The sequence below is a fragment of the Vollenhovia emeryi genome, unplaced genomic scaffold (assembly GCF_000949405.1).
Source record: "Vollenhovia emeryi isolate VEMERY1.0 unplaced genomic scaffold, V.emery_V1.0 DF939133.1, whole genome shotgun sequence".
Lineage (NCBI taxonomy): Eukaryota > Metazoa > Arthropoda > Insecta > Hymenoptera > Formicidae > Vollenhovia > Vollenhovia emeryi.
The window spans coordinates 784,866-809,543 of NW_011967233.1; the positions used below are offsets into that span (position 1 = coordinate 784,866).

Genomic DNA, 24,678 nt, shown 5'->3' on the forward strand with positions numbered 1-24,678 from the left:
AATAAATCCATTTTATTTCTTACTCCCACTTCAGCTCTTAGGCTTACTCTCGGTGAATCAAAATGCCATCAATCAGTGTTACAATTATTTTAAAAATCATGCCCGTAAGGAGTAAGGGAGAGCCCTAACTTCTAGCTTTTGGTGTAAGGAAGCTGAAATACGGGCATGATTTTTAAAATAATTGTAACACTGATTGATGGCATTTTGATTCACCGAAAGTAAGCCTAAGAGCTGAAGTAGGAGTAAGAAATAAAATGGATTTATTTACTTACTCCTACTCCTTACTCCAGCTTACTCCATGTATTGTAGACCAGCCTTTACTGTCTGCCCGTTCGAGTTGCGAAGAACGACAGAGCGAATTACAGCGTGAACGCCGAAGTCGCATAATTTTCTCTCTTTTCCCGAAAATGGAACGCGAAATCGATAGATAATTAAAAGCGCGGTGCGTAAACGAGATGTAACCGCGACAAAATACCACGGTTTACATTCATGATTTAGATGAGTTAGTCTCGTGAAATATCTATGTACGTATAGGTTAAGAAAGAACCGTCGTCTCAATTCGTTTCTCATTACAAGCTGTAGAAACTTAATCATTAATCGAGGAACGTTACTTGTCACTAATAAACGTGTGCCAGTCAATAGCGATTTATCCCTGCATTAACCACGATCGAGTCTTGGAAACCGATAACGCACAAATAATGACACGCACGGAGCGACTCTCGCCACTGCTCGCCGGCTCGACGTTCGGCGAGCGAGTGAGAGCGACCTTCGCGTGCCTTCGAGTACACGATGGCACGCAAAAACATCATACGTCACCGCGCCGAGAGAAAAACAAACTTTTGACAAACGAACGTTGAGAATTTGTTGGCCCGCCTACGACATTGAAAATTCCGTACTTAATATTTTACATTACTTCGTTCTGTGACTGTTACTACGTTTTGTGTATTATTCTGCGGACTTATTGGTGTTGATTAAATTAACGATTAATTCTGTTCACTCGAGAAAATGTATCGGAACAAAAATCGTCGTTACTTAAATTCTAATTACTAAGATTAGAGATTTTACCTTAATAATTGGTGTATACAAGCGTATATTTCTAAACTGTAAATCTTCATTTACTATGAATCTAAAAGAGAAGTGAAGCACACCGCGCTTCGAGAAAACCAATCTGCATCGCGGAAAAGAGGCTTCAACTGTTCGATATTAATGACACTCGCGCTATGAACATCTCTTTGTTAGAAAGGGATTTGCATTATTACGTATATATATACATATATATGTAAATATGTATTAACTCATTATATACATACATTGTATATAATGTCTGAATAAAGTGTTATTCAGATTGATTTTTAACATAATATTTATACAACAATGTATGTAGTCGTAATGTCAAAGACTTATTACAAATCTTTCAGGAAAAATATATTTAAAAGTTTGAGATAATTTAGAATTCTACAGAATATCCCAAATAAAGTATGTTGTGTGGATTACGTTCAAAAATAATTTTTAACATTTAATAAAATTTAATAAAACATGTTATGTAAAATATATGTATAAATATATTACACATTGCAAGAAGGAAGTGTCAGAGGCAAAGGATCCGATCATCGGGTTAAGGAGGATGGTTGCTGAAATGGAGATGATAAAAATAGATTCAAATTTATAGAAAATATTCGTCTATGGGAATCTGTCCTCCATGCAAAAGTTTAAGACGATTGTTTGCATGGTTGTCGAATAATTATTAAAGTTATACTATTGCACATGGCCAACATAGCAAAGTATTACGATATCTGTAATTTAATTCTCGAAAGCATGTTAAAAATATATAAGATAAAAATTTTATAAAAATAAGTGCAAATAATTCTATACATATTTATTTATGGGAATGTTTCTTAGCATAGTTGAATTACAGTTGAATGATGTTATTTTTTTAAGTTTTGAATTCCGCCATCTTAAATCCACCATTTTGAATTATGAAAATCTGATAACACGGATTCGTGGTCAGCGACCCCAAAAACCCTTGTATACAAAGTTTCACAAAAAATGGTTCAATAGAAAAATGTATAATGCTTCAAAGGGTTAATTTGGTTCCCGGGCTCCTCCGGGAACATGCGTTTAATACATGCGGGACACTGCCGTACTGAACCAAAAACCTTATCTCGCCGGAGGACGAGATTTTCGTTCGGATTAAGCGTGAGTTACGCGCGGATAAGGGATGTTTTTCCCTTGCGAAGGAGAAACATCTCTCTCCCCTCCTTCAATATTAGAATGCGGGCGCCCAAGTCTCGGATCTCACGGCAAGTTTTAGGGTTTACGGAAGAGCGATGCGAAACACATTGCGCCGTGTATATCGGTAAATAGGCGTTCGCCCGTTACACACTCGGTGCCCCCGTGTCGTGTCCTCGTGCTTCTGGATTATTTACGAGGCGGATGAGACCTGACTCTCGTAACATTCTGCAGACTCGGATTGCGAGGAACCTTCCATTATTCAACAGGATGGCCTGTTTCAAATACTCTTCCGTTGACAGATTACTTAATTCACACCTTTCGAAGAACATTCGTCAGCGGGACGTGCCGTAGGAAATTCCTTCTGGCTCCGCGGACTTGTGTTTCAAAGCGTAATCGTCTTTCGGATATCATTTCTTCAGCGTTGGTCCAGCGAGTTACTGGCGAAAGAAATCAGAAGGCTGAGAAAAGGGATTAACAAGATTGTGGTTGTACTTTGTTAATACTTTTTATTAATCGACGAAGTTTAATTGTTAATGCACGGCAGGATATCCATTGTGATCGCGTCAAGCTGTTAGTAATTCAATACCAATAATCTGCGCTTAATAAAGGGTATTGTTTTCACAAAATTGTCCATTTGACTTGCTACAGTAGTAATGCGAGTAATTGCACAATTTTTATTTGCTTCAATAAGCGACTAAATAACTTACACTCTATTAATAATGTCGCGAATATATTCTGGCGTTACATACCTTTCATTACGCTTGTACGGCCAGTCAATTGGGATCTCGTGCCGCTTTTCCAATTTTCCACGAGGTGAGTGCAGCCGACAGCGACGTAACGTAATTATTATACAAAAGCGATACGCTATTGGGAGTAAAATAAAATTGATGTTTCCACTGTATTGAATTTTACAGATTTAGCGAGTCGCTCAGTCGTTCGTTTCCTTATTTGACACGCTTATTAGTGCAGTATCTTTTAACGCGAAGTAATTGCATTTCTCGTCCCCCCGAACTAATTATACAGTTTTTACTAGTAGAATTTTCTGATCGCGATGAGAAATAAGCGGATCGTCGTTCGAATGTTGTGCCTCCATCTTTTATTGTTTCCAGACATCCTTTCCGCTCTTTTCCGGACTCGCCAGTAGTAACAGTCGCCAGTAGTCGCGGTCGAACAAAGGTAGTAGTTACCCACGTTCGGTCAGACAGTTGTCCAACTCGCCAGTCTCCGCTAAAGCAAAGGCGTGATATATATATTTTTTAATAGCATTATTTTCGCATAGTACGTTTCGTGCTTAAATTATAAGATGCGCATCTTTTCACGCGAAACTTATGAATCCTTCTGCGCAACAATTTCTTCTTCCATCGTTCTTCCCCTCATCTTGTTTTAGTTCTCGTCTGATAGTAAGCCGTTGAATTTTTTACATTAAGAGCACGATTGGAGAGAATTTAAACGAAAAAATAGGCAAAAGCAAAATATGCTAATATTTAACTCAATACGTCACGTGCTACAACGACTTGACATGCAATATTGCACTCGACTCGCTAAGTGTTATACGTTTAAAATAAAACTGGACTGCCACGTTTCTTAAAATAAGTGTACTAACGAGCTGCACATGTATTCGTGACAAGCGTCATTCCACGCGGGGCCACCGCTGACGTAAGTGTACCGCCCTTGTGTGTAAAAATTCATTCAAATCCTGAAAGGGGGCCAACGTTTTTCTTCTTCAGTCAAACGATACATTGATGTCTCGGGATTGGAGAACGTAGAATTGCGTCTGAACAATGTGCTCCGATTCTGCGACGTGCTGCGCGAAGTACTTGGATCCGCGACGCGGAACAAAGTACGTCGTAAAACGTATAGGAGCGGCGTCTCGCGGCGCCCTAAAGACCGAATCAGACTAGCAATTGTTGACTCGGATTGAATTGGAATTGGCGACTGACGACTGTCCCTTAGCCAACGAGAGCGAGGCAGCCAGCGATTTAATCGGAGCCAGAAGAGAATCGTCAGTCGCCAATCCCAATCCAGTCCGAGCCATTGCTGGTCTGACTCGGCCTTAAGATCGGGCGATACGTCTGACGAAGTTTCCGCCACCCCATCGGCCGCGTTCTCCCGTCCTCGCTACTCTTTCGCGTGTCAAGGCTCACATCCCGACCACCCCCTTGTTCGTCATTTCTCGATCTTCTCCTTCCACCCCAGGCGCGCTTCGCTCATCTCGATGCACCACCGCGCAGCATCGGGGGTAGTGCGTATCCACGTTTTAGCGACCGACTTTAACCACCGGAGTTGGCGCAGGCGTTATGCTGTCGTCGCCGGGCGAGAGAGAACGGGGTGCGCTCGGGGATACGGCGAAATCCTAGCAAATCAATACGGCAATGTCCGCCGGTAACCAGGCAGTCGGGGCTCATCCTTCGCGAGAAACGTGTCGGAAGTCCACGCGCACGCTCAGTTACGTCGGCAGTACTGATTAGAACAGTCCATTGAATCTTCGTTGTCTTCGTCTTCGTCATCGTCGCTTTCGGTGCGAGCGCATCGATTCCCTGGTACCGCCAGTTCCTCCCCGTCGAATCAGCTTCACAAGGTGAAGTGCGCCAGTCGGAGACGGTAGAGCATCGTCGTACTTGAAGAAACGATCGCCAACAGGGCCCACTTGGGTAACTGACCTTGTGCAACAGCGCGAACGTTTCGCTTTCGAGCAAAGGGGCCGTTCGAACGATTTCCCGAGAATCTTACGGATCGAGACTCCTCGCGGCAGCTTATCCGTTTACGATCAGAGGGATACGCACAGCTTGGAGCGCACGGGTCGTTTCGGGCCGTCTCGCACTCTTCGCAGAGGATACTACGCATTTCGTACAGAGAGGTCGTGCGAGACTACAAGCCCGAGGCCGAGTGGAGATTGCACGGTCTCGCGAGCTCCAGCGAAGCCACTGATAGTTTGTTATCACCTATCGCTAGGAAGATAGTCCAATCCCATCCCGGTACCACGATCGAATTAGTAGGCATTCGCCAGGCCGCCAGGCTACTACGACGTCTGGTAGGCGCGAGTGATTGGTCCTTCCGCACGGATTTACCGAAACACCCCCAAAACGGCAACCCGTCGTCGTCGTGGTGCTGCCGGGGCCCCGCCGTTAGCCGCGAGAGATCGCGAGAAGGGAGCTTGGGGAGATCGGCGGGAGGATCGGCCTGTTCGTACGCGACCAGCACCGGCTCCTGGTACGCCGCTTGCTGGCGGCCCAGTGAGATGGAAGAGAAGTCCTCTGCCCGATTCTCCGAATATCTGTTCGCCAAGATGGGCGGGCAGGACGTCTCGGCCTCTCAGGGTCCCCGCAAGGTGACCGCCGACACCAGAAAGTGGATGCGAGAGAACCTGCTGCTCCTGGTCACCCTATCCGGCGTATTCTTCGGCATAACTCTCGGTGAGCGACGCGGAAATACTTGTCTCTTCCTTGTTGAAGTACTAATCCGGTAAAACACTCTCATGCATGAGCATGAATATTATATAGAATTATATAAAAATATACATCAAATGTGTCCATATATTTTTACATTGTATGTTTCCATATTAATTCTACACAGTTCTGTGTGCTTTTATAGATTCATACACGCTTTTATATGAAGAATCTTTTTACAGGGAAAAATTGTTCATTTATAATTATATATCATTTTGTACCTACACATTTTTCGCAATTTTTAAAAAACCTTTTATATAAAAGCATGTATACATTTATAAAAGTATATACAGAACTTGTGGAATTGATATAGAAATACACAATGTAAAAATACGTATGAATATATTTCATGTACCCTTTCATATAATTCTATATATTTGTTCGTGTGCATGCATGAAAAATTGTTTACCGGAAGCACGATTGGAAATTGGAGCATTTGGGGATTTCTTCTTCGATTCGAAACGTTTCTTTTTTTTCCTTTTGAAGAAGCGTCACTTTTCGCTGTATTTAAGAAAGAACAAAGCACCTTGGGACAAATAACCGCTTGATAATAATTTCGAATTGCATCGTACAGTCATTTACTGTTTGCGTGCTGACATTGAAAGACACAAGGAATCAAGCAGACGTTAAATGGAAACTAATAACTAGCGCGATAGAAAGTATTTATATCTCACGAACCATCAGTCGCGTTTTCAATGTTTCGTCTCTTTACGCGTCGGCCATAAATTATGACCGCCATTCGATAGTTATCGTACATATAATCTTTTTAGCAGCTCTGTATGGAGCTCGTTTCATATTATCTAGATTTCAATCTAACTCAACGCAACGGCAATTTTTTTTCAGTCGGCATTTCTTCCTTTGTCACATCAACGACTGATTGCTCTTTCTTAATGTCGCTTCTTACGCTCCAAGTTCTTGTGTGGACGATAAATTCGTGCGATTGTTGGGGAACCAAAAAATTAAATTAATCATTTTTACAAACATATGCTAGATTTTTATTCCGTAATGAAAGTTGTATGCGCGCACACACACACACTCACACACCCGCACAATCGTAATGAATGCCGTGTCATGTCAACCGTTTGTGGAAATCGTACGTGAGCGGTGGCATAATACGTTTCATGCTTATAATACGAGTGAGCATAGATCGATTTTACACGTATACCACGAACGACCCAGTTCGAAATTATCATTCCGATTACGTAAAAATAAGCAACACCGTTTATCTCGTTAAAAGGTGTTACTCATCGACGTAGGGTTTCCCTTAAAAATTTCATTACGTCGGTTTGATCTCTCTTGAAGCCAATTTAATAACATTTCCATGATTATAACGTGCTGTGTAATGTATAAATATTATATCGCGAATATGTCGGTCGATTCACCCGCGAATGTTAATAAATGTTGAAACATATTTAATTAAGTGAGAATCGATTTTATTATTTTACGCTATACACGTCAGAGAAATGGAAATAATTTCATTTAACTGAAGTGTAACACGAAAAACGTTTTATTACATTATCGAATTACTTGGTAAATCTGTACGTTTGACGTGGGCACATAAGAATAAACATTTCGCAGTTAACGAAAATATTAATAAAACAATTAATATGCGAGCTGCACAAAATTCCATTTTCCAGCAGCTTGATTCGGTACCCGATGGGCGAACGCACGGGGCGTCCATAGACGCTCTGCTATAAGTAGAAACGTTGATGGCAATGTAATAATTTATACGACGCCGCTCGATAGATCAGCCTAAATCAAAGCTTTCATTCATATCCCCTTCCGACACAGATGAAAGATTCAAGGTTACACACCAGTCTCTACTCTTCCTTTTGCTCTTTTATTTTTTTACAAATGTTGACGGAATACTCCTCGCACGATCTCTTGCAAAATAAATGATTCGCTTGAAAAAGATATACTTTACGCGTTATACCCTTCACCGGGACATAGATAGCTTATGCAACTAATCTTACATCATCCGGTGGAAAAGAAATTACTCAAACCTTCACCTTTTCATCAACTGCGACGCCCTTTCTTCGCAATCGAATAATAAGCCAATTTATCGCATTTAAATATAACTCAAGGCCAAGCATCCAAGTAGAAATCCCCAAGTGTTTTATTGCGAGAGAAAATGAGAAAGTAAAGTTCCCGTGGCGGAGAATCGCGAGTCAATCTGGTAATATCTCCTCGCAGGATTTGGCTTACGACCTCTGGACCTTGGGGACGATGCGGTGATGTTAATCAGTTATCCGGGAGAGCTCTTCATGAGATTGCTAAAGCTAATGATTTTACCTCTGGTAATCGCTAGCCTCATATCAGGTAAGCTCCCTCCCCCCCTCTCTTTCTCTCAGTCACTCACTCACTCTCGCTCACCCTGAATTAAAGCGTACAAATGTATCTTAATCATATTTTTTTTACGTATATCAGGTTCAGCGAGCTTAAACGCCAGGATGAACGGAATGATCGCCGTTCGGACTTTAGTGTACTTCATATTGACATCCTTGCTCAACGCTGTGCTCGGCGTAGCCCTAGTCCTCGTTATTCATCCTGGTAATCCCGGCATCAGGGAATCGATCGGTCCTTCGCATCACGCGAGAGCCGTTAACATATTAGACAGCCTGCTCGACCTGGGAAGGTAAATTATGTCTGCGATATCTCTCATCGCCCGTTATCGATTCTGTCAGTATCAATAATGTACATAGACTCACTTGGAAGTTTTCCTATTGAAAACGGAGGTAAATCGGGTGCGAAGGTCAGCGCGTACGAAACGGCGAGAAAATAATGTTAATCAATTCCGATTTGTTTCCTTTCGAATTTGCGCACGAGCGTGTCGCTGCACGAATTGTCGACTATATTTTCGCAGCTTTCGAGCCGCCAGCAAAAATAGGTCAAGCGCTTCCGCTGCGGTTCTACCAGTGCGAAAACTTTGAGAAATGCGCGCACAATGATAACGCGACATTGAAATAATATCGATCCGCGATACTCCTCTCTTACCGTCCCGTCGCTGAATCATTGTGGTAACATAGTTATCTAAGTCGGATTAAGGTCGTGGCATTTCACGATTCGTAAACTCCGCTAAACGAAATTCATCGTGATCGTAGATACTGTCCGTCGGGACGAAAATAGTTCATCGATCGTGCGTATTTTATTCACGCGAGGCGGGCGCTCAAAAACTCCACTTAAAAATCGCGCGACGCCCAAGCACGATCCTCCAACATTGTATTAAAATCGAGATATCGCGGCTCGATTATCGGAAACCATTTAACAATTGTTCGCTTCAGCGGGGCAACGTAAGATCGTTTTTATTGAAAAGTCACCAGAGCTTGCGCCGCGAGACTTAATCAATGTGTAAGGACTATGAATAAAACGAAGGACGCGGGAAAAGCGTTATTTTTAAAATATGCAGCCCTGTCTCGTAGAATGCACGAAGATATTGTCTACTTAATGTGTTGAGCAATATTTGAAATACGTACGATTTTGCGATTGATATTTCCGCAGGAACATGTTTCCGGACAATTTGTTCCAAGCAGCCTTCCAGCAGGTGAGGATATGCCCTTGCGAGGATTCTTACGGTAATATCGAAATGAAATTGGTGTTAAACAAGGGCGTTGTTACAGGCGCACACGGTGTACGTCCCAAAAAAGCAACCCTTCCAGAACGTGACCGACCAGCTACCAACAGCAGTTCTGGGAGACGAGGAACTGATAAGAGTGGTGCAGTATAGAAGCGGCACGAACACACTGGGTATAGTTTTCTTCTGCCTAGTCTTCGGTACGTTTCTGGGAACACTCGGTGAGAAAGGTCAAGTCGTCATAGACTTCTTCAAGGCTGTGTTCGAGGTCATCATGCGAATGGTCTCGACCGTCATGTGGTGAGCGTGCAAATCGGAAGCGAACACCTTCGTGGCTTCACGTCGCCTCGTAGCACAGCGGAGTGAAAATGTCACGCTTTCAGGATGACACCGATCGGCATCACCTCCGTAATAGCGGGCAAAATACTCGGCGTGGATGACCTGGTACTGGTGATGTCGCAACTGGCGTGGTTCATCGTCACGATCGCGATCGGTGTCTTTTTCTATCAGCTGGTGATCATGCAGCTGATATATGCGGCCTTCGTTAGAAAGAACCCCTTTAAATTCTACGCCGGCCTGGCCCAGGGTACCCTCACCGCCTTCGCCATGGCATCAACGTGAGTCGTCGATCTTCGAACCCGAGCCCGACCTTGAGAGAATCCATTTCGCCTGCCTCACAGGGCCTCGGTCGACGTTGTGATCGTACTTTCTGACCTGCGTAACCTCCGTCCCTCCATCGTTCATCTCCCGCAGACATTCCATCTCTACCTCCTCCCTCTCATTCTTTTGTTTCTTGTCACGCGGATCTTTCTATGCTTACGCGAAATGGAGCTGGTCTGTCGCGCGATTGATAGTGCAAGTAGTTGATTTCAAAACATTTTGACGCCGTAAAGCGAAACAGACAATGAGTGATACGTGGCGATGAAAGACGTATATTGATCGAATCGATTGATGGGAGACAATATGTTTCAGCCAGCTGTGTGGAGGCTTTGCGAGGCCACAATCCCGATGTCCCTTTCCAAATCCATTCAAGCCAGCTTTACATAACTTTCGGCAAAATTGCTTCGTACAATCCTCTTGTTCAGTTTTCGATAGAAACAAAAACGTTGTGGAAGAGCTGGTCAACTCCCGAATGATCCCGTTAGTCTTTCCTCCATATATGACAATCTCTTTTAATGTTTGCTTGCGAGGAGAGCTCGCCATGCCACATGAGAAAGAGAAAAAGAGGGAAAGAGGTATGCAGTTCCGAATAGCACTTAGAATGCTGATACCGCCGGTTCCCGACCACCAAGCCATACGAACTTCCGAAAGCTCGTAGCCAGATTGTTACGGTGACGCAAACGGAATTTCGTCGTCGCGCGAAACGTAAACGCAGAGATGAGAAATTACGGGATGGCTTTCAAGATACACGGCTGCGTGTTGTCGCGAAAAAGTGAAACTATATCGACGTCCGATATTGCTCTCAAACCGGCGATCTGCTGACTCCGTGTTACTTGGACTGATTCGCGGCGTGGAAGTCTTCTAAGGATCCCCCTAATCGGTATCTTCGAGCTCTTCCCTCGCGATGGCGAGGAAGGGGAAGAGGAAACCGAGCCAAAGGAGACTTCCACGCCAAACCATACGATTAATCTTAAGTACGTTGTTTTTTAACAATGAACTGGCGGAACTGAAAAAATATTGGTTGCTTGTGCCGAGCTCGCTCTTGCAGGTACGACGAGGATGTCGATGACCGGCTGTACTCCTGAACGACGTGCGATTATTTGTCTCTCTTGAATAATTCATTTTTGAGAGTCACGCAAAGCAACGATCATTTTTTCAGTTCGCACTTACGAATCGAATTCAGTTCGCACCTCTGAGATCCTTCCTCTCTTTCTTTCATCCGCAGTCCAACGTACGTCTAATACATACGAAATAAATTATTCCCGTACCGTCCCAATTACTCTTATTTTTCGATCACTGCACCCTCCCTTCCCTCGTCGCCTTTCCCACCCCTGGTATTATTGTTTTTAGCGGTGCTCAGTATTGTTTATGATCCAGCTAGGTCTTATACAGTTGTATCTAACTCAATCTGTTTTCTCTGTGGATTAACTGTTTCCAGAAGAGAGCGTACAACTGTGCGTACACTGTGACTGACTGAGAAACTGTTCTCAGTGTATCTGAACAGAGACTGTATGAATATCATGATGATGTATTAGAACACGCACTGCACGCGGCCTTTTGCAGGTGGTTGACTTTAAGAGACCGAGGGTAGCGCTTGGTAAGTAATTGATGGCCGCAACATGAAGGTACATACGATTGTCTGTTATAGGATCCGTGGCGGATGACGCGGCCTAGCGGATGTCCTGGGCGGATTGTGATTTAAGCTAATCCCGGTTCATTTTCAGATTATTCTCACGGTCATTCTGGCAGTTGTTCTGGCACTCTTTCTACTATCCGCAGTTAATAATGCGCCGATGTTAATTCCGAGTATTTTTCCTTATTTCATATACCATTCTTTCCGCTGATTCCCTACATTCGTTCTATTTCAACTCAAGCCTTGGTCGGTTACGTCTCTGAGAAACTATTGATAAATAAACCGCCGCCATATATCTGCCCCGTAAGTTTACGCCAGAATGACCACCAGGACTGCAGCGACAGGCGATGCGGAGCGAGTCTTTCTATCATCAACGGAAGTCTGCTTTGCCCGATTTTTGCTAACGCAGCTTTGTACAGGGCTGCCGCACTCCCCGTGACTTTTCGTCTGATGACCGAGAAGCTCCGAGTCGACCCTAGAGTCACCAGGTTCGTCCTGCCGATCGGTTGCAATATCAACATGGACGGTACCGCGCTCTTCGTCGCCGTTGCCAGCATATTCATCGCCCAGATGAACGGTATCTTCCTGGGCTTTGGAGAGATCATCACCGTTATGTAAGTCTCCCTCGCCCTTCAATAAGCTGCCTCGCTACCGAATCAATTCCACGGAAATCATCTTATTCCATCCCATTTGGTCACATTTGTCTGTATTTATCGCTACTTTGCCTCACTTTTTATTGTCATCCTTCTTTTTTTTTGCCAAGTTTGACGTCCACCGCTGCTTCCGTCTCGTCGGCCTCTGTACCAAGCGCTGCGCTCGTGCTGCTGTTGGTTGTCCTAAGTGCCATTGATGCTCCCGTCAATGACGTTTCTCTTTTATTCGCGATCGACTGGTTCGTGTGAGTGTCAAATAAAATATTCTCTTGCTCATGACACATCTATGATACGTACACGATGCTACGATATATGTTCCAAGATTAAGTATCGCGTCACGCTAATCTCATTTTTGAGAACTATAAGAACAGAAATATCATACGCGTATTATAAATGATTCACTCTTTACAATCGACGAAACGTTTCGCAATAAACAATGCTGCAATAACAATATTGGCGGTATTCGTAGCCACACATCTTCTATTTAAGATCGTCTTTAGATACCCCGTAGCCATTGAAATGGTCCATACAGTATCTTGAAATAAATTCAAGACAGTCTTGAATACAAGATCAGTGGGTCAATCCTGTATCTTACACTATAGTGAAAGTGCTAAAAGTACTTTCAGCGTTTTCACTATATTGTAAGATACAGAATTGACCATCTGACTATGAATACCGGCCTGTGATTATACGTATATGCAATCGTTATATGCTATTATTATATAAACATAATGAAAGAATGTAAGTTTCTTGTTATACAATTGTTAACGCGAATATTTTATCGATTAGAGATCGGATAAGGACTACCAATAACATGCTAGGAGATTGTTACGCCGCCGCAGTCGTCGAGCAGCTGTCGAAAAAGGAACTGATGGCACTGGACGCAGCAGCCTATCAAGTAAAATATATAATCTATGTTAATCACTGTGTAATTACATAATTGAAATGAGAAGAAATGTCTTCAACGTTCACTCGACAATTCGTCCTATTTGTTTCTAAGGTGTAAAACGACTTTTTTTGCACGTTGACGTACGTAACGGACAATTTAATTCCAGTCGGAGACTGTGCTACCGACCACCATCGCCAATGGATGTCTTACCGCTAACAGGGTACCTGATCCTGATACCGTCGTCGTCGAGATGCAAGACGACACGCGGATAACGGGGATCGCCAAGTAAACACGCTTGTTGGTAGGGCTAGGCTATCACTTTGTACGGTCATTTTAACATCATGTCGATTCATCAATTACCATCGCTTTGCGAATTGCTGATTTATCTGCCGATTAGCAAGCGGGGACTTGACGGGAAAAAATGAAGATCATCAAAGCCAGCTGAGCGCCGTAAGGTTCATACGCATTTCGCACGCATTACAATCATTACGTCAATCTCCCTCATCGTAAAAGTAACATCAAGCAAATGGCATTTGCGCATTTTTTCCGCGTCAAGTCTTCAAGTTGAACAGCGAGAGTGTCCTACAGACCGTTCCTCCTCTCTTGCAGATTCGGAATATTGCACATGTCGAGAAGTGTGACGGAAGAGACCGTTTGACTAACGGTCAGCCCCGCGAAATAATTTATCGCCGCAGAATCTTACAAGTAAATCGACTCTGCCATCTGTTTTGCATTATTCAACGAGGATCAAAAGACGTACTCCGCGCCGAAGGCGCGTTTAGTTCCTCTATTTGTTTTGGTTTTACAAATAATCCTCGAGGTTCATAAAGATCCTCCGCAAGAAGTTCCACACCAGCAGGACGGCAGCTCTTGCGGGAAAACGCGATCGCCCATGAAGACACGAAGATATTCAACAGTCAATAAGGACGGAGCACGTGTTACATGTGACGCAGGCACAGCAATAAAAAATTGAACAGACGATCGAGGCTTCCAAAGACTCGAGGATCGCGCATTTTGTCGCTCGATGTTGCACAGGCGAAAAGTCGTTCAACGATCCCCGCAATAATTACGCTCGATGCTGCATGGGCAAAAGGTCGGGATATACAAGTCTTTCAATGACCCCCAGGGGGAATCAGGCTGAATTAGTAAAGACGTTAATCCGATTGACCGACTCACATTCGAACAAATGATGGCTGACGATCGTACATTACAGACTCGGCACTAGCAAACCCCGGAGATGACCGACACGATCGGCGTCTCCGTCAGGAATCGGTTCTTCACGATCGGTCGTACAATCAGCGTCGAATGTGGTGCCTTATTTCGATGCGCCAACCAAGGGCGCGATGAAAGTAAAATCTCGCCTGGGTTGTTGTTTTCCTTTCTCCAGTTATATCGTTCGTCGCGCGAAAGTGTAGACGCCAATTCCAACACCTGACGCTTCTCGATGTGACTTAGAACGAACATCCTAGCTCCGAATCCGGGGATTGAGCACGACTGTCAATCAATGACGCGACGAATACATAGCTTTCTATCGGGAATAAAGAAATTTTTTACGGTGTTCTGGGGCGGGAGCTTGATGTGATAACTGTGTTAGGTAGCTATGTGCATACTACACATATCTAGGATAAAACAAATACGTTTTAATTGCTCTACAATGTTATTATTAGAATACAGTTTAGGCTACATTTTAAAGACCGCTTCGCGTGTCGCGTGTCGATTACGTCACTGATCACAATACGAATCAAGGGGGAGGGGAGGGGGACGGGAAGAAAGTGAGAAAATTAGACGGCAACAATATACGTATATCCGGCGGAGATCAATACAAACTCCACGCTGAAGATGCAGCAAAGAAGACTTACAAGCGGGTAGAACTTTAAATAGATTTTAAAAGTCATATCGATTTAACTATCGGACCATTAATTGACGGAAACTGGTGTATAGAACCTTCCTATGTGTTCTGCTTTTGAAAGACGAGTGTTTTGCGAGAGAGTGCTTGTCGAGACAGAAGTGGAAGCTCTGGACGTGTATTTCGTTCAAAATCGGAGATAACGCTTTATACCATTTCGGGGCTGTCCCAGGTTTTCCAAAAAGAAAAAATTCTCTTTCACATGGGAACAATCGATATTTGAAACTTTCAATAACGTTGATTTTTATCAATTACAATTGCGTCCAAGATTCTATCTCGTTGCACTCTTCTTCGATTAGTGCTCCCTGCCGTAGAGTAACATACCTTCCAATATGATGTTGTCCAGACCGTAGCTTAGAATAAACAAGTTCGTGTGTTTCAACCGTACGACGGAAGATCATAGTAACTCTTCTATGAATGACAAAGGGAACGGGACATTTAAATAGCGCAGCTCGTTGTCGGGCACCAACAAGACTGGATATACCATATGATAATACCATTTTGCTAGACGTAATAATGGGCAAACGATTCCTACATGGTTTCGCTAATACCTAGGCACTAGATAGGTAGGTCGATACGTGTTTCATCGTAGAGACTGTTTAAATGTACAAACTGTTCGAGTACATAGTATTATTACTTTTAGCAATCGTTAATGTTTGTTGCGTATAAATTGCAACGCGTTTATTTCGATTTCCTTTGGAGATTAATTTCTTCGGAAGAAATAATATGGTTTCGTGCACGTACGTTTACGAGAGGATCAATCTTTATTATCAAAGATGAGCGAACCAAATTCGGATTCTTTTAATTTGAATATTCAGAGCAAGCATTCCGTAAAGATACTTAGAGATTAACACCTGTAAATGGTATTTGTATTTTGCCATAAAACATCGAAATGGTACCAAAATGAATTACAAAAAAAAATTAGAAAGAGATTATAAAATAGACTAGAACTTGTATAATAATAGAAAAGCTTGCTAATTATAAATAATTAATCAATTATTTCTTCAACTTTAATCACGCGTTAATTTGGTTAATTACGACTTTTTCATTTTGTTTGAAATATCTTTCAAGGTGATATTTCGGGTGCTCCTGTTACTCGGCGCGTTTTATGCTCAAGCATTAAAAAGAGTGTGGTGGATACTACGTAGTAGCTACGGGAGTAAAACGAGCGGAGGAAACATGGAATAAACTTATCAAAATAATCCGAAGAATACGTGTATACTTGTAAGGCTCAACGTGTTGTATAACAAAAAGCGAATTTATACGTGGAAACACCTGGTCTTCTTCATTAGCAATCCTTGTCGTTTCTCCCCTTTCCTATTCGATAATACATTGAAAGAATCAAAAACATGCAATTAAATTACTTATTCGATGTTACAATGTGGCAGAAAAATAACAATATCCTAAAAAATTCATTTATTTAAGGCCTATGTCGCAGTGAGGCCCTTGGAAGAGTCTTTGTACAGAGAACAATTTATACAAAATATGATATATATTTGTATATATATATACAAAATATATATATATTTAGTGCGTATGCATATGTATCGGGCTGAGATTCCATCCCCCGTTACATCGAGATCGCGCTCAGGGGACAGGGACGAAATAACAATTAAATCAACGAACTTTATATAGGGGCGCTTTTAGAGATGCGCTGTCACGAAATCCAGTGTCTTGATCAGTTCGCTCGTGGCAGCGCGTTTTCGTTTTCAATTCGGGTGATGTCGCCATGTTCGTCGTAGTATCGACAATTCGGTAATTATAAAATTAGATTACTGTACACATTCACGCGGAGTTGAACTCGATGAACACGGCGCGATCATCCGGCTTATATAGAGACAGTCTATCTTTTTGATTATGACAACGTCGTTGTTTATTTTCATAGATTATTATTTACAATGCTACTTAATGACTAAACGCCGGCGCGGCCGCTGGCGGATATTTACAATATTCCGATGAGAAAGTACTTGCTTTCAGTCAGCTATCGATCGGAACGAAGCATGCGTCCGTATAGCAAATACGGAATTGTCAAGGCGCAATCGCCGCTTTCCCGCTTCTCTCTCTCTCTCTCTCTCGCTCGCTCACAGTTCACTCGTACCGTTCCTCACGATAAACCAAAATTATTTATAAAGTTCACATTTCGTTAACATTTAATTAATTAGTTAATAATTAACAATCAATCGCGGGAAGGTAGCGCTTGCGCGTGACAGGGAGAACAATTCGGCCATGATTTTCGATGGCCGAACAAATTGAAATTACTAAATTAAAATCACTTGTTAATACCATACCCGCGGATCACGTTGTTCACACAGTTCGAGAGAGCAATATACATATATTTCATTGATAAAATCGCATCCAACAACGCATATTAACAGAAATATTATTCGCATTATACGAGGCATTGCATTGTCTTATCGCTTTCCCGGCGAGTCATCACTGGATTAACATTAAAACTTGTACACAAAATACGCCGGATTACTCGGGATATCCTCAAATCCTCAGTTCGCCATCGGCTACAGGAATCCCTCGGTTGGCACTTTGACTGGATCTCTGGGTGGCTGGTGGCACGAGCGGGCTGATGCTGGGACTTCTTGTGGCTAAGGGTGATAATGAGGGTGAGAAACTTGGACTCAGCGCAGCGGAGGGAAAGGTGGAGGCGTCATGACTGATCGGCGACCTCGGTAGAATCCCTCTCGCTAGCGCCGGCGCTGCCAACGACCTTGGGGCGACGGACGTGAGCAAGGGCGGCGGTGGTGCTTTATGTACAGACTTGGTCTTGCCGCTACTACCAGAATTTCCACTCTGAACGCTGGCCGCGTCGTCCTTTAGCCTAGCAATTTCGCTAAATACATGAGCCAGCGGTTGATACTGGGGTCCCCAGTCTAACAGGTAGTCCCAATTGTACGAGCCAGTGAGCTCCTCCTCGCTGTACACGATGGAGCTCAGGGAACCGTTCATCGATGGTCCACCTGGTACTTCTAAGCCAGAAGTGGCTCGTCCGGTTTCCCCGATCTTACCGTAGATCAGCGTCGCTATGTCCGCCTCTGTGCTCGCCTCATCCTCAAACAGATGCAAACTGTCCAGGGGCAGAGCTTCGGGAGGTCTCCGTGGCGTGCCGGCTGGAGGATCCACGATGCCCAATCTAGCTAAATATTCCTGAGTATTGTGAACCGAGAGATCGCTCGCGGAATCGCCAGTCTGCTGGCCCTCGTTAATCATTCTGATCTCCTCGTCGTCTCCGTCGTCCTCGGCGGAGCCCCTGCCAGAAGAGCCCGACTGATCGCTCCCGGAAAGCTCAGATGTAGCTTGCTGTTGCCCGGATTGACTGGACGTTCCGTAAGGAGGTATCTCGTCGTACTTTGGCGGGGCAAACTGGCAGGATGCGCCGCCGCCCGCTCCCCCGGCACTCGCGGAACTGCCGTTTCCGCTCGCTCCGACTCCGGTCATGCTTCTGATCGGGATCGTATCGAACGCGCTCGGGTCCACGTAGCTGTTTGACGCGGTAGCGTTGCTCTCGCCGTTCAGACCCGGTTTCGTGCCGGGTTTTTTGTGACGACGATTACGAATGTGAAGGTAGAGGAAGATGGCACCAAACGCGAGAATAAGAAGGAGGAGAGCGATCAACAGACCCAGGACCCAATCGGCCAGGCCGCCCGAGGTGGCCACGGCCATGTTCGAACCGATGTCCGCCGGCGTCGCCAGAGCGGTAGCTCCTCTAGCTCCGTTCAGCTCGTTGTCGTCCATCAGCGTGATTTCTACTACCGTCATGTTAGACAGAGAACCCTGCCTGCCTGAACTCGCGCTGATTACTAATCTGGACGACTCGTCCATATCAATGTGCATTAGTTTCTGCTTCACGATCAACGCACCGGTCGTGCGATTCAGTTTAAAATAAGGATGCTGGGACGTTAACTGATACACGACCCGGCCATCCGGCCCCTTGTCGCGATCGGTCGCCGTCACGTGACCAATTACTGCGCCCGGCAACATCTGAGCACTGCTCCTTATTCTGAATCGGTACATCCTTTCGGTGAACTGCGGAAAGAATTCGTCTCTCGAGTCAATCTCCACTCTGACACGCACCGCCGCGGCACGTTCGCCCGCATCCGTGGCGCGCAATGTAAAAGCGTACCGATTCCGTTGCTCGTAGTCAAATACGGCGCGAGTGATAACGGTGCCCGTCGCGTCAACCGCAAACAGCTTCCAGCTGTCGTCAATGTCGGAGAATCCGCTGGCAGCGGCGGAAACAATGGAGTAATTCAACGACCCGAAGATGCCGCGATCCAGATCCGAGGCGCGCGCAGAGAAGACGGTCGTGCCGATCGGCTCGTTCTCACCGACGAACTCGAGATACTCGGAAACCGGGAACTTGGGCGAGTTGTCGTTGACGTCTTCCAGACGAACGCGAAGTTTGGCGAGCGCGCAAAGAGGCGAGACTGGATCGCTGTCGCAGACCATCACCACGAGATTGTAGACCTCGCGCTCGAGGTCGCAGTCGAGCGTGGAGTTCACTAAGACCGCGCCGGTTGTCCTTTCGACGCGGAAGAGACCGCCGTCGTTTCCTGAAGTGATGTCGTACACCAACGTGGCCGCCGCGCTACTAGCCAGGTCGTCGTCCTTGGCGTGCAGGATAGCAACGGTCGTTCCGTGCGGGGCGTCTTCCTTGATGGATACTTGATAGAGCTCTTCGAGAAAGTGCGGATAATTATCGTTGACATCCTCCACGATGATCTTTACTATTACCGGCTCGTCTCCCACCAGCGAGCCTATCGTCGTGTTTTCGATCTCGCTGCCCAACTGCAGTACATACCTGGAAAATCGAAGACTCTTGAAGTCGTTTCTATATATTTTGTAAAATAAAGCAAGTAGAGAGGAACGCTAAGAGACAATAACTGAAACAAAACTCAACGCAATAAATGACGTTCCGAACGCTTACCGGTCTCGCGTCTCGCGATCGAGCGTTTTCGAGAGGACCAGCCGATCTCTGGCTATCTCGAATGTCCTATCATCGCCCGCAACGATGCCGCCGCCCAGCAGCTCCACGTCGGAGAGCTTCATCAGCGTCGTACCCCTCGGCAAATTTTCCTTCACCATGATCTTGTACTCTCGCCCAGGTAGGGTGCTCTTCAGATTGCTAAGCCGCACGACAACCAAGCACATCGACGACGCCGCGGGTTTGCCGTGGTCCTCCGCGACGATCGCCAGATCCATCTCCTTCGGTATCGGTCTGGGTATCACCGTACGATTAACAGTCAGAACGCCGGTCACGGGATCCACTGAAAATCCCTTCACGGGATGCAGCAGATGATATCGCACTCGACTGTTCTCCTCCGAAAGGTCGTCGTCCGTGGCGTTTACCGTCAGAATTTCCTGCTTGCCTTGCCCTTCTGGAATGAGAAGAAAAAAAAAGTCGACATGTTACGCGGCGTGTAATTACATTAACATAAATTCGTAGCGCGTCTTGTTTTTATACTCCTGGCGCGAGTAAAGAGAGAGATATTTGTAGATGCGAAATTATAAAGAGAGCTCATATAACGTCATATCACACGAGACGGCATTCATTAGTGAGCGGCAGGGACTCGAGAAGCACTCTCCGCAAGATCGATTATCGAGTCGTACATTGTACGAGGGACCACTCGACAGGGACGCGGGAGAAAGATCGAGAGATCAGCGGGCCTGAGCTCAAATACTTTCCGTGTCTTCTTGTTGCGGATGCGTCCACGACCATCGGCCGGCCGGCACCGACATTACGAACACCTTTTTTCGGACGGCGAGCGAGGAGGATAAGCCTTCTTGACATCAGGCCCGGACGGAAGTATGAAATAATAACCAGTTATATATAAATCGCGCCGCGCCGGTGCCGTGGGTCTCCGCAGGCTCTCTCGATGGCGCGTTGCGCATACAAAGATCATTTCGATGCGCTTCAAATCGCCGGATAACTCGGCATTAATGCGCCAAGCCGCGGCCCAAAGTGCACGAGGCGGGGGGAGATGTAGACCGATGCGTGGAAGAGGGTTCGAAATAAACCTGGAGGATACGATCCTCCTCGGGGACCTCGCGCCGCGGTCCGGAGGGGCAAAAAAGAAAGAGTACGGTCGGGCGAAGGAAAGAACTGTAATTATCACGCGTATGACCGCGGTGCACGCACACACTTGCGCCACGACATCTTCTCATTGAGATCAATTCGTGTTTCCAGCATCCACCTCTCTTATTGCTTTTCATCCTATTCTATCCAGACTATCTCGGCCTTTCTCGATTGAGAAATGATCTTTGACCATCGCTGCTCGTCCCCCGGCTTCGTTAACGCGCCGCGAGGCAATTTGAAAGTTTACATTGTACAGAAAGGTAGATTGTATCTGCAGGCTCTAATAGCTCCTGAGTATCTAATTAAAATTCGCGCGATTTGGAGAAAACGCGAGAAGTGAGCGAGGCCGATCTATCTCGATGTTATCGTCCTCACGAACATCTATAATAGTCCCATTAACGGGGCAGGCGCTTCATTAACTCTCGCCGAAATCTCCTCCACTCCGGACGGAGAGTCCGCAACCTTCCGCAGCCCGTCTCGTTGTTTCTCGCCCGTCCCTCCCGTGAGGAACGGCACACAGCTTTTCGCGAACATGCGAGACGAAGCGGAGCGGAGGATGCAAATTCGCTTTCTCATGGGAGCCCTCCCGCCCGAGCCCTTTCCACATCCACCGCCTGCCAATCCACCCTCCCAGCCCTTACCTCCCCGCTGCCCACCCAAATGCACCATTAGGCGCGGGCCTATGTATTTTTAATAAGTTTCGAGAGTCCTCTCGTAGCCGGCGATCCCGGGCCGGCGCGGCGGTTGCAGTGAAGGCGGCTTTTCGGCTGCCTCGCAAACGGTGTCCTCGCGTTTATTTATGTGCGAGGAGCTCGCAATCCACCTCAGCTCTCCTTCCACCCTCCCTCCCTCCGCCCGTCCCATGTCCTCGCCATTCCTCGCTTCCCTTCGCCCTTCGTTCTCCACCCTGTCCCGCCGATCTCGCATTCTCGCTTTCTCTTTATACATCTCCTTCCCTTTCTCTTTCGCTATATCTTTTTCTCTCCCACATTCGACCAGCTAACTTTTCATCGGTCTTCGTTTACTCATCTTCCTCTTCTTCGTCTTCCTCTCCGCCTCCCAGCTCCGCGCCGTTCTTTCTCGCGCGCTTTATCTCGGCGCGGTGTCAATTCGAGTTTGGAACACGGGCAACAGGACAACGCGTGTCTACTAAAAACCAGTTTTTAAACGCGCGTTTATTTCGCACCGAGGGGCCCGCCTGTATCTCCCCGTCGCCTCCCTCTCCTCCCCCGTCGCTTCATCTCTTTGTGCCACTGCTGCTTCGATTTTTTTCGACGGGACGCCGACACCGAGATGCATCGTCTAGCGGGGTGACAGAACTCGCGCGACCAATGACAACTTTACTGTGCGAAACGATAATGAATCCCGACTGATGGTACCGTAATCTCGACGTGGACTCCCCCCGCGCGTGTAAGGTGCAAAAACAATACGGCGAGACAATGCAGCGTCGGATGGACCACCCGCGCTCCAAACGAGAGATTTGTCCAAGCTGTCGAGACTCTCGTAGCGCGACTGGCTCGTTAACGGGGAGACTTGAATTCTTCGATGCGCGATCCTCGCGGAGAGTCGCGGGAGACTTCGACGCGGCAGCGAAACGTATCCGCGAAAAATCTCGTAACTCGCGGCGCGGCGACGTGGCCCGCTCGTCCCGATTCCATCCCACGCTACCGCTTCACGGAACAACCGATGCAATCTCGATGGCGATCGTTCCTCAATAAATCAAAGAATTATGCTCGCTGGAGCGTATGCCACGCGATAACCGACGCGACGGTCATCGTCGATCGCGTCCGATCATCGTCAGAGTTTCGATCGTGGTGGATTCGGACGATCCGCTACCTGCCTCGCTCTCGTCTCTCGCTCGCCTCGCGCTCTCGTCCCGCGGGAGAAAAGGGCACCGGTGTGCCCTTCCTCGATACGTACCCGAAAGGATGGCCACGTAGACAGGCTGCTCGAATCGCGGCGCGTTGTCGTTGAGATCGGTCACACGAACGATGAGATCGGTCGTCGCCTCGTGAATCCCGTCGCTGGCGATCACCTGAAGAGTGTACTCGGAACGCGTCTCGGCGTCCAGGTGCTTCCGCAGGACAACCTTGCCGCCGTAGCGGTCGATGCTAAAGGGTCCCGGGCTCGTCACGTTGCCGAATCGATACGTTAACGCCGGCGAACTGTCAACGTCGTTCGCCGTGATGGTCGTCAACACGGTTCCCATGGTGGTACCTGAAATTAAAAGCAATGCCTCTTCAACGTTGATTGACGGAACAGATGCGTCTGTGCCGTTTGTACAGCGATATTAAATAAACGAACGAAAATACATTTCTCTCGTTTACTGTCGATGAACAGCGCATTTGCGGTCCTCGCGGAAAAACGCACGCGACGATCTCATTGCTGCAAGTAGATCGGATAATGGCGAGTACTATTCTGGCATCTGATAGCGACGGAATTAGTAAAATGCGCCTGGCGAAAACGAAGAAGACTGTCGGGGACCTCGAGCGGAATGAGGAGCTTTATCGCTTCGCATTGTGGACCGCGCGGTCGCTACCGACAGATTGTATCCTTATGCATAAAGGTGCCTTTGACTTCGTCCTTTTGTCCCCTCATCGCGAAGCCACTTTGTCACCGTGAAACGATTGTGAGCGATACATATAATAACGCGTGGATCTCATGGGCGCGTACGCGCTCCTCTCTTCCGCGAAGTTAAAGACACATCAAGGGGATCGGTGCTTAAAATGCATTGGATCCGTACTATCGAATCGTTTTATCTTGGCCGGTTGCCAAGAAGAAACGGTCGAAACGAATCCGTCCGAAGAAACGGATGAGTCTCTCATGCGCAGGGGAGAGGACGTCGGGCCGCGGCCACCATCAAGTAAATTACAATATCGTCCTGTCCAGACGTTGCGCGAGGAAATTGAAAACCGTAACGCGAGAACGGCTTGGCGGGCACAATGGGCGCGCGACATGCGTCCTGCATAGCGCAATCACCGCACGCGAAACGCGCTTATCGTCGCGACTGTGAATCTGATCGCAATTTGTCCCCATACATAAATGCCTTTCCCCGCAGATTCCCAACCGAGGTAGATTGGTACAATTTTTGTGCCATTATAAATTGGTAATTCTACTGCCAGCTAACGGTCAGTGAAAAAGTGAGATTGTTTTACGTGCGAAGATAATCACAGTGCGACTATTTCTTTTATATGATACATTTGCTAGTCTGGTTTGGTCTTAAGGGTTAACAGATTAGCCGATGCCACTTGTAAGATAGAAATATCCCGGTGTAAAGGACGTACAAAAACGGGAAACGTTCTTGCACGAATTTAGAAAGATGATTTATGAGGGGAAAGACGAATGTATTCCATAATATTCGATGATTCAGACGAGATTCTCCGTCTCGGTAAAGTACAATGTGCGGGTTAGGAGGAAGTATATCATCAGAAACCGGGCTTTTGATTTCACAACCGGGCCGGGTGATATACGTCGGGCGTAGCAACACCTGCGGCAGTAAAAGAATTATTCTGTACGATGTGTTCGAGAGAATAAGGGAGGGGGGAGAAAAAGAGAGAGAGAGAGAGAGAGAGAGAGAGAGAGAGAGAGAGAGAGAGAGAGAGA

At 46.1% G+C, this 24,678-nt stretch overlaps 2 protein-coding genes across 3 annotated transcripts; one reads left to right on the plus strand and one right to left on the minus strand.

Moving 5' to 3' along the window:
* The first annotated feature begins 5,447 nt into the window (after positions 1-5,447).
* Positions 5,448-16,262, plus strand: LOC105567864 (excitatory amino acid transporter). Of its 2 annotated transcripts, none has more exons than XM_012023094.1 (11): positions 5,448-5,645; positions 7,872-7,997; positions 8,106-8,313; positions 9,177-9,219; positions 9,296-9,549; positions 9,633-9,866; positions 11,962-12,156; positions 12,306-12,440; positions 12,985-13,093; positions 13,251-13,385; positions 13,694-16,262. In XM_012023094.1, the coding sequence occupies exons 1-10, from the start codon at positions 5,471-5,473 to the stop codon at positions 13,371-13,373; spliced, it is 1,602 nt and encodes a 533-aa protein (XP_011878484.1). In that variant the 5' UTR covers positions 5,448-5,470; the 3' UTR covers positions 13,374-13,385; positions 13,694-16,262. The 2 variants fall into 2 exon arrangements, with proteins under 2 accessions (XP_011878484.1, XP_011878483.1); XM_012023093.1 differs by having other exon boundaries at positions 13,251-13,369.
* A 74-nt stretch (positions 16,263-16,336) lies between these two features.
* On the minus strand, positions 16,337-23,440 carry LOC105567865 (protein dachsous-like). The gene is made up of 3 exons (XM_012023095.1): positions 22,996-23,440; positions 19,927-20,377; positions 16,337-19,800 (listed from the first exon to the last, which is right to left on the minus strand). Exons 1-3 carry the CDS (start codon positions 23,282-23,284, stop codon positions 17,481-17,483), a joined length of 3,060 nt encoding a protein of 1,019 aa, XP_011878485.1. The 5' UTR covers positions 23,285-23,440; the 3' UTR covers positions 16,337-17,480.
* Positions 23,441-24,678: the final 1,238 nt, after the last annotated feature.

Excerpts from the sequence above, each read along its gene's own strand:
- LOC105567864 (XM_012023093.1), top strand. The coding sequence starts at position 5,471 with ATGGAAGAGAAGTCCTCTGCCCGATTCTCCGAATATCTGTTCGCCAAG. Across the intron at positions 12,157-12,305 it reads GGAGAGATCATCACCGTTAT|TTTGACGTCCACCGCTGCTT; the intron begins GTAAGTCTCCCT and ends TTTTTTGCCAAG. Across the intron at positions 12,441-12,984 it reads TTCGCGATCGACTGGTTCGT|AGATCGGATAAGGACTACCA; the intron begins GTGAGTGTCAAA and ends TTTATCGATTAG.
- LOC105567865 (XM_012023095.1), bottom strand. The coding sequence starts at position 23,284 with ATGGGAACCGTGTTGACGACCATCACGGCGAACGACGTTGACAGTTCG. Across the intron at positions 20,378-22,995 it reads CTACGTGGCCATCCTTTCGG|AAGGGCAAGGCAAGCAGGAA; the intron begins GTACGTATCGAG and ends TTCTCATTCCAG. Across the intron at positions 19,801-19,926 it reads GATCGCGAGACGCGAGACCG|GTATGTACTGCAGTTGGGCA; the intron begins GTAAGCGTTCGG and ends TCGATTTTCCAG.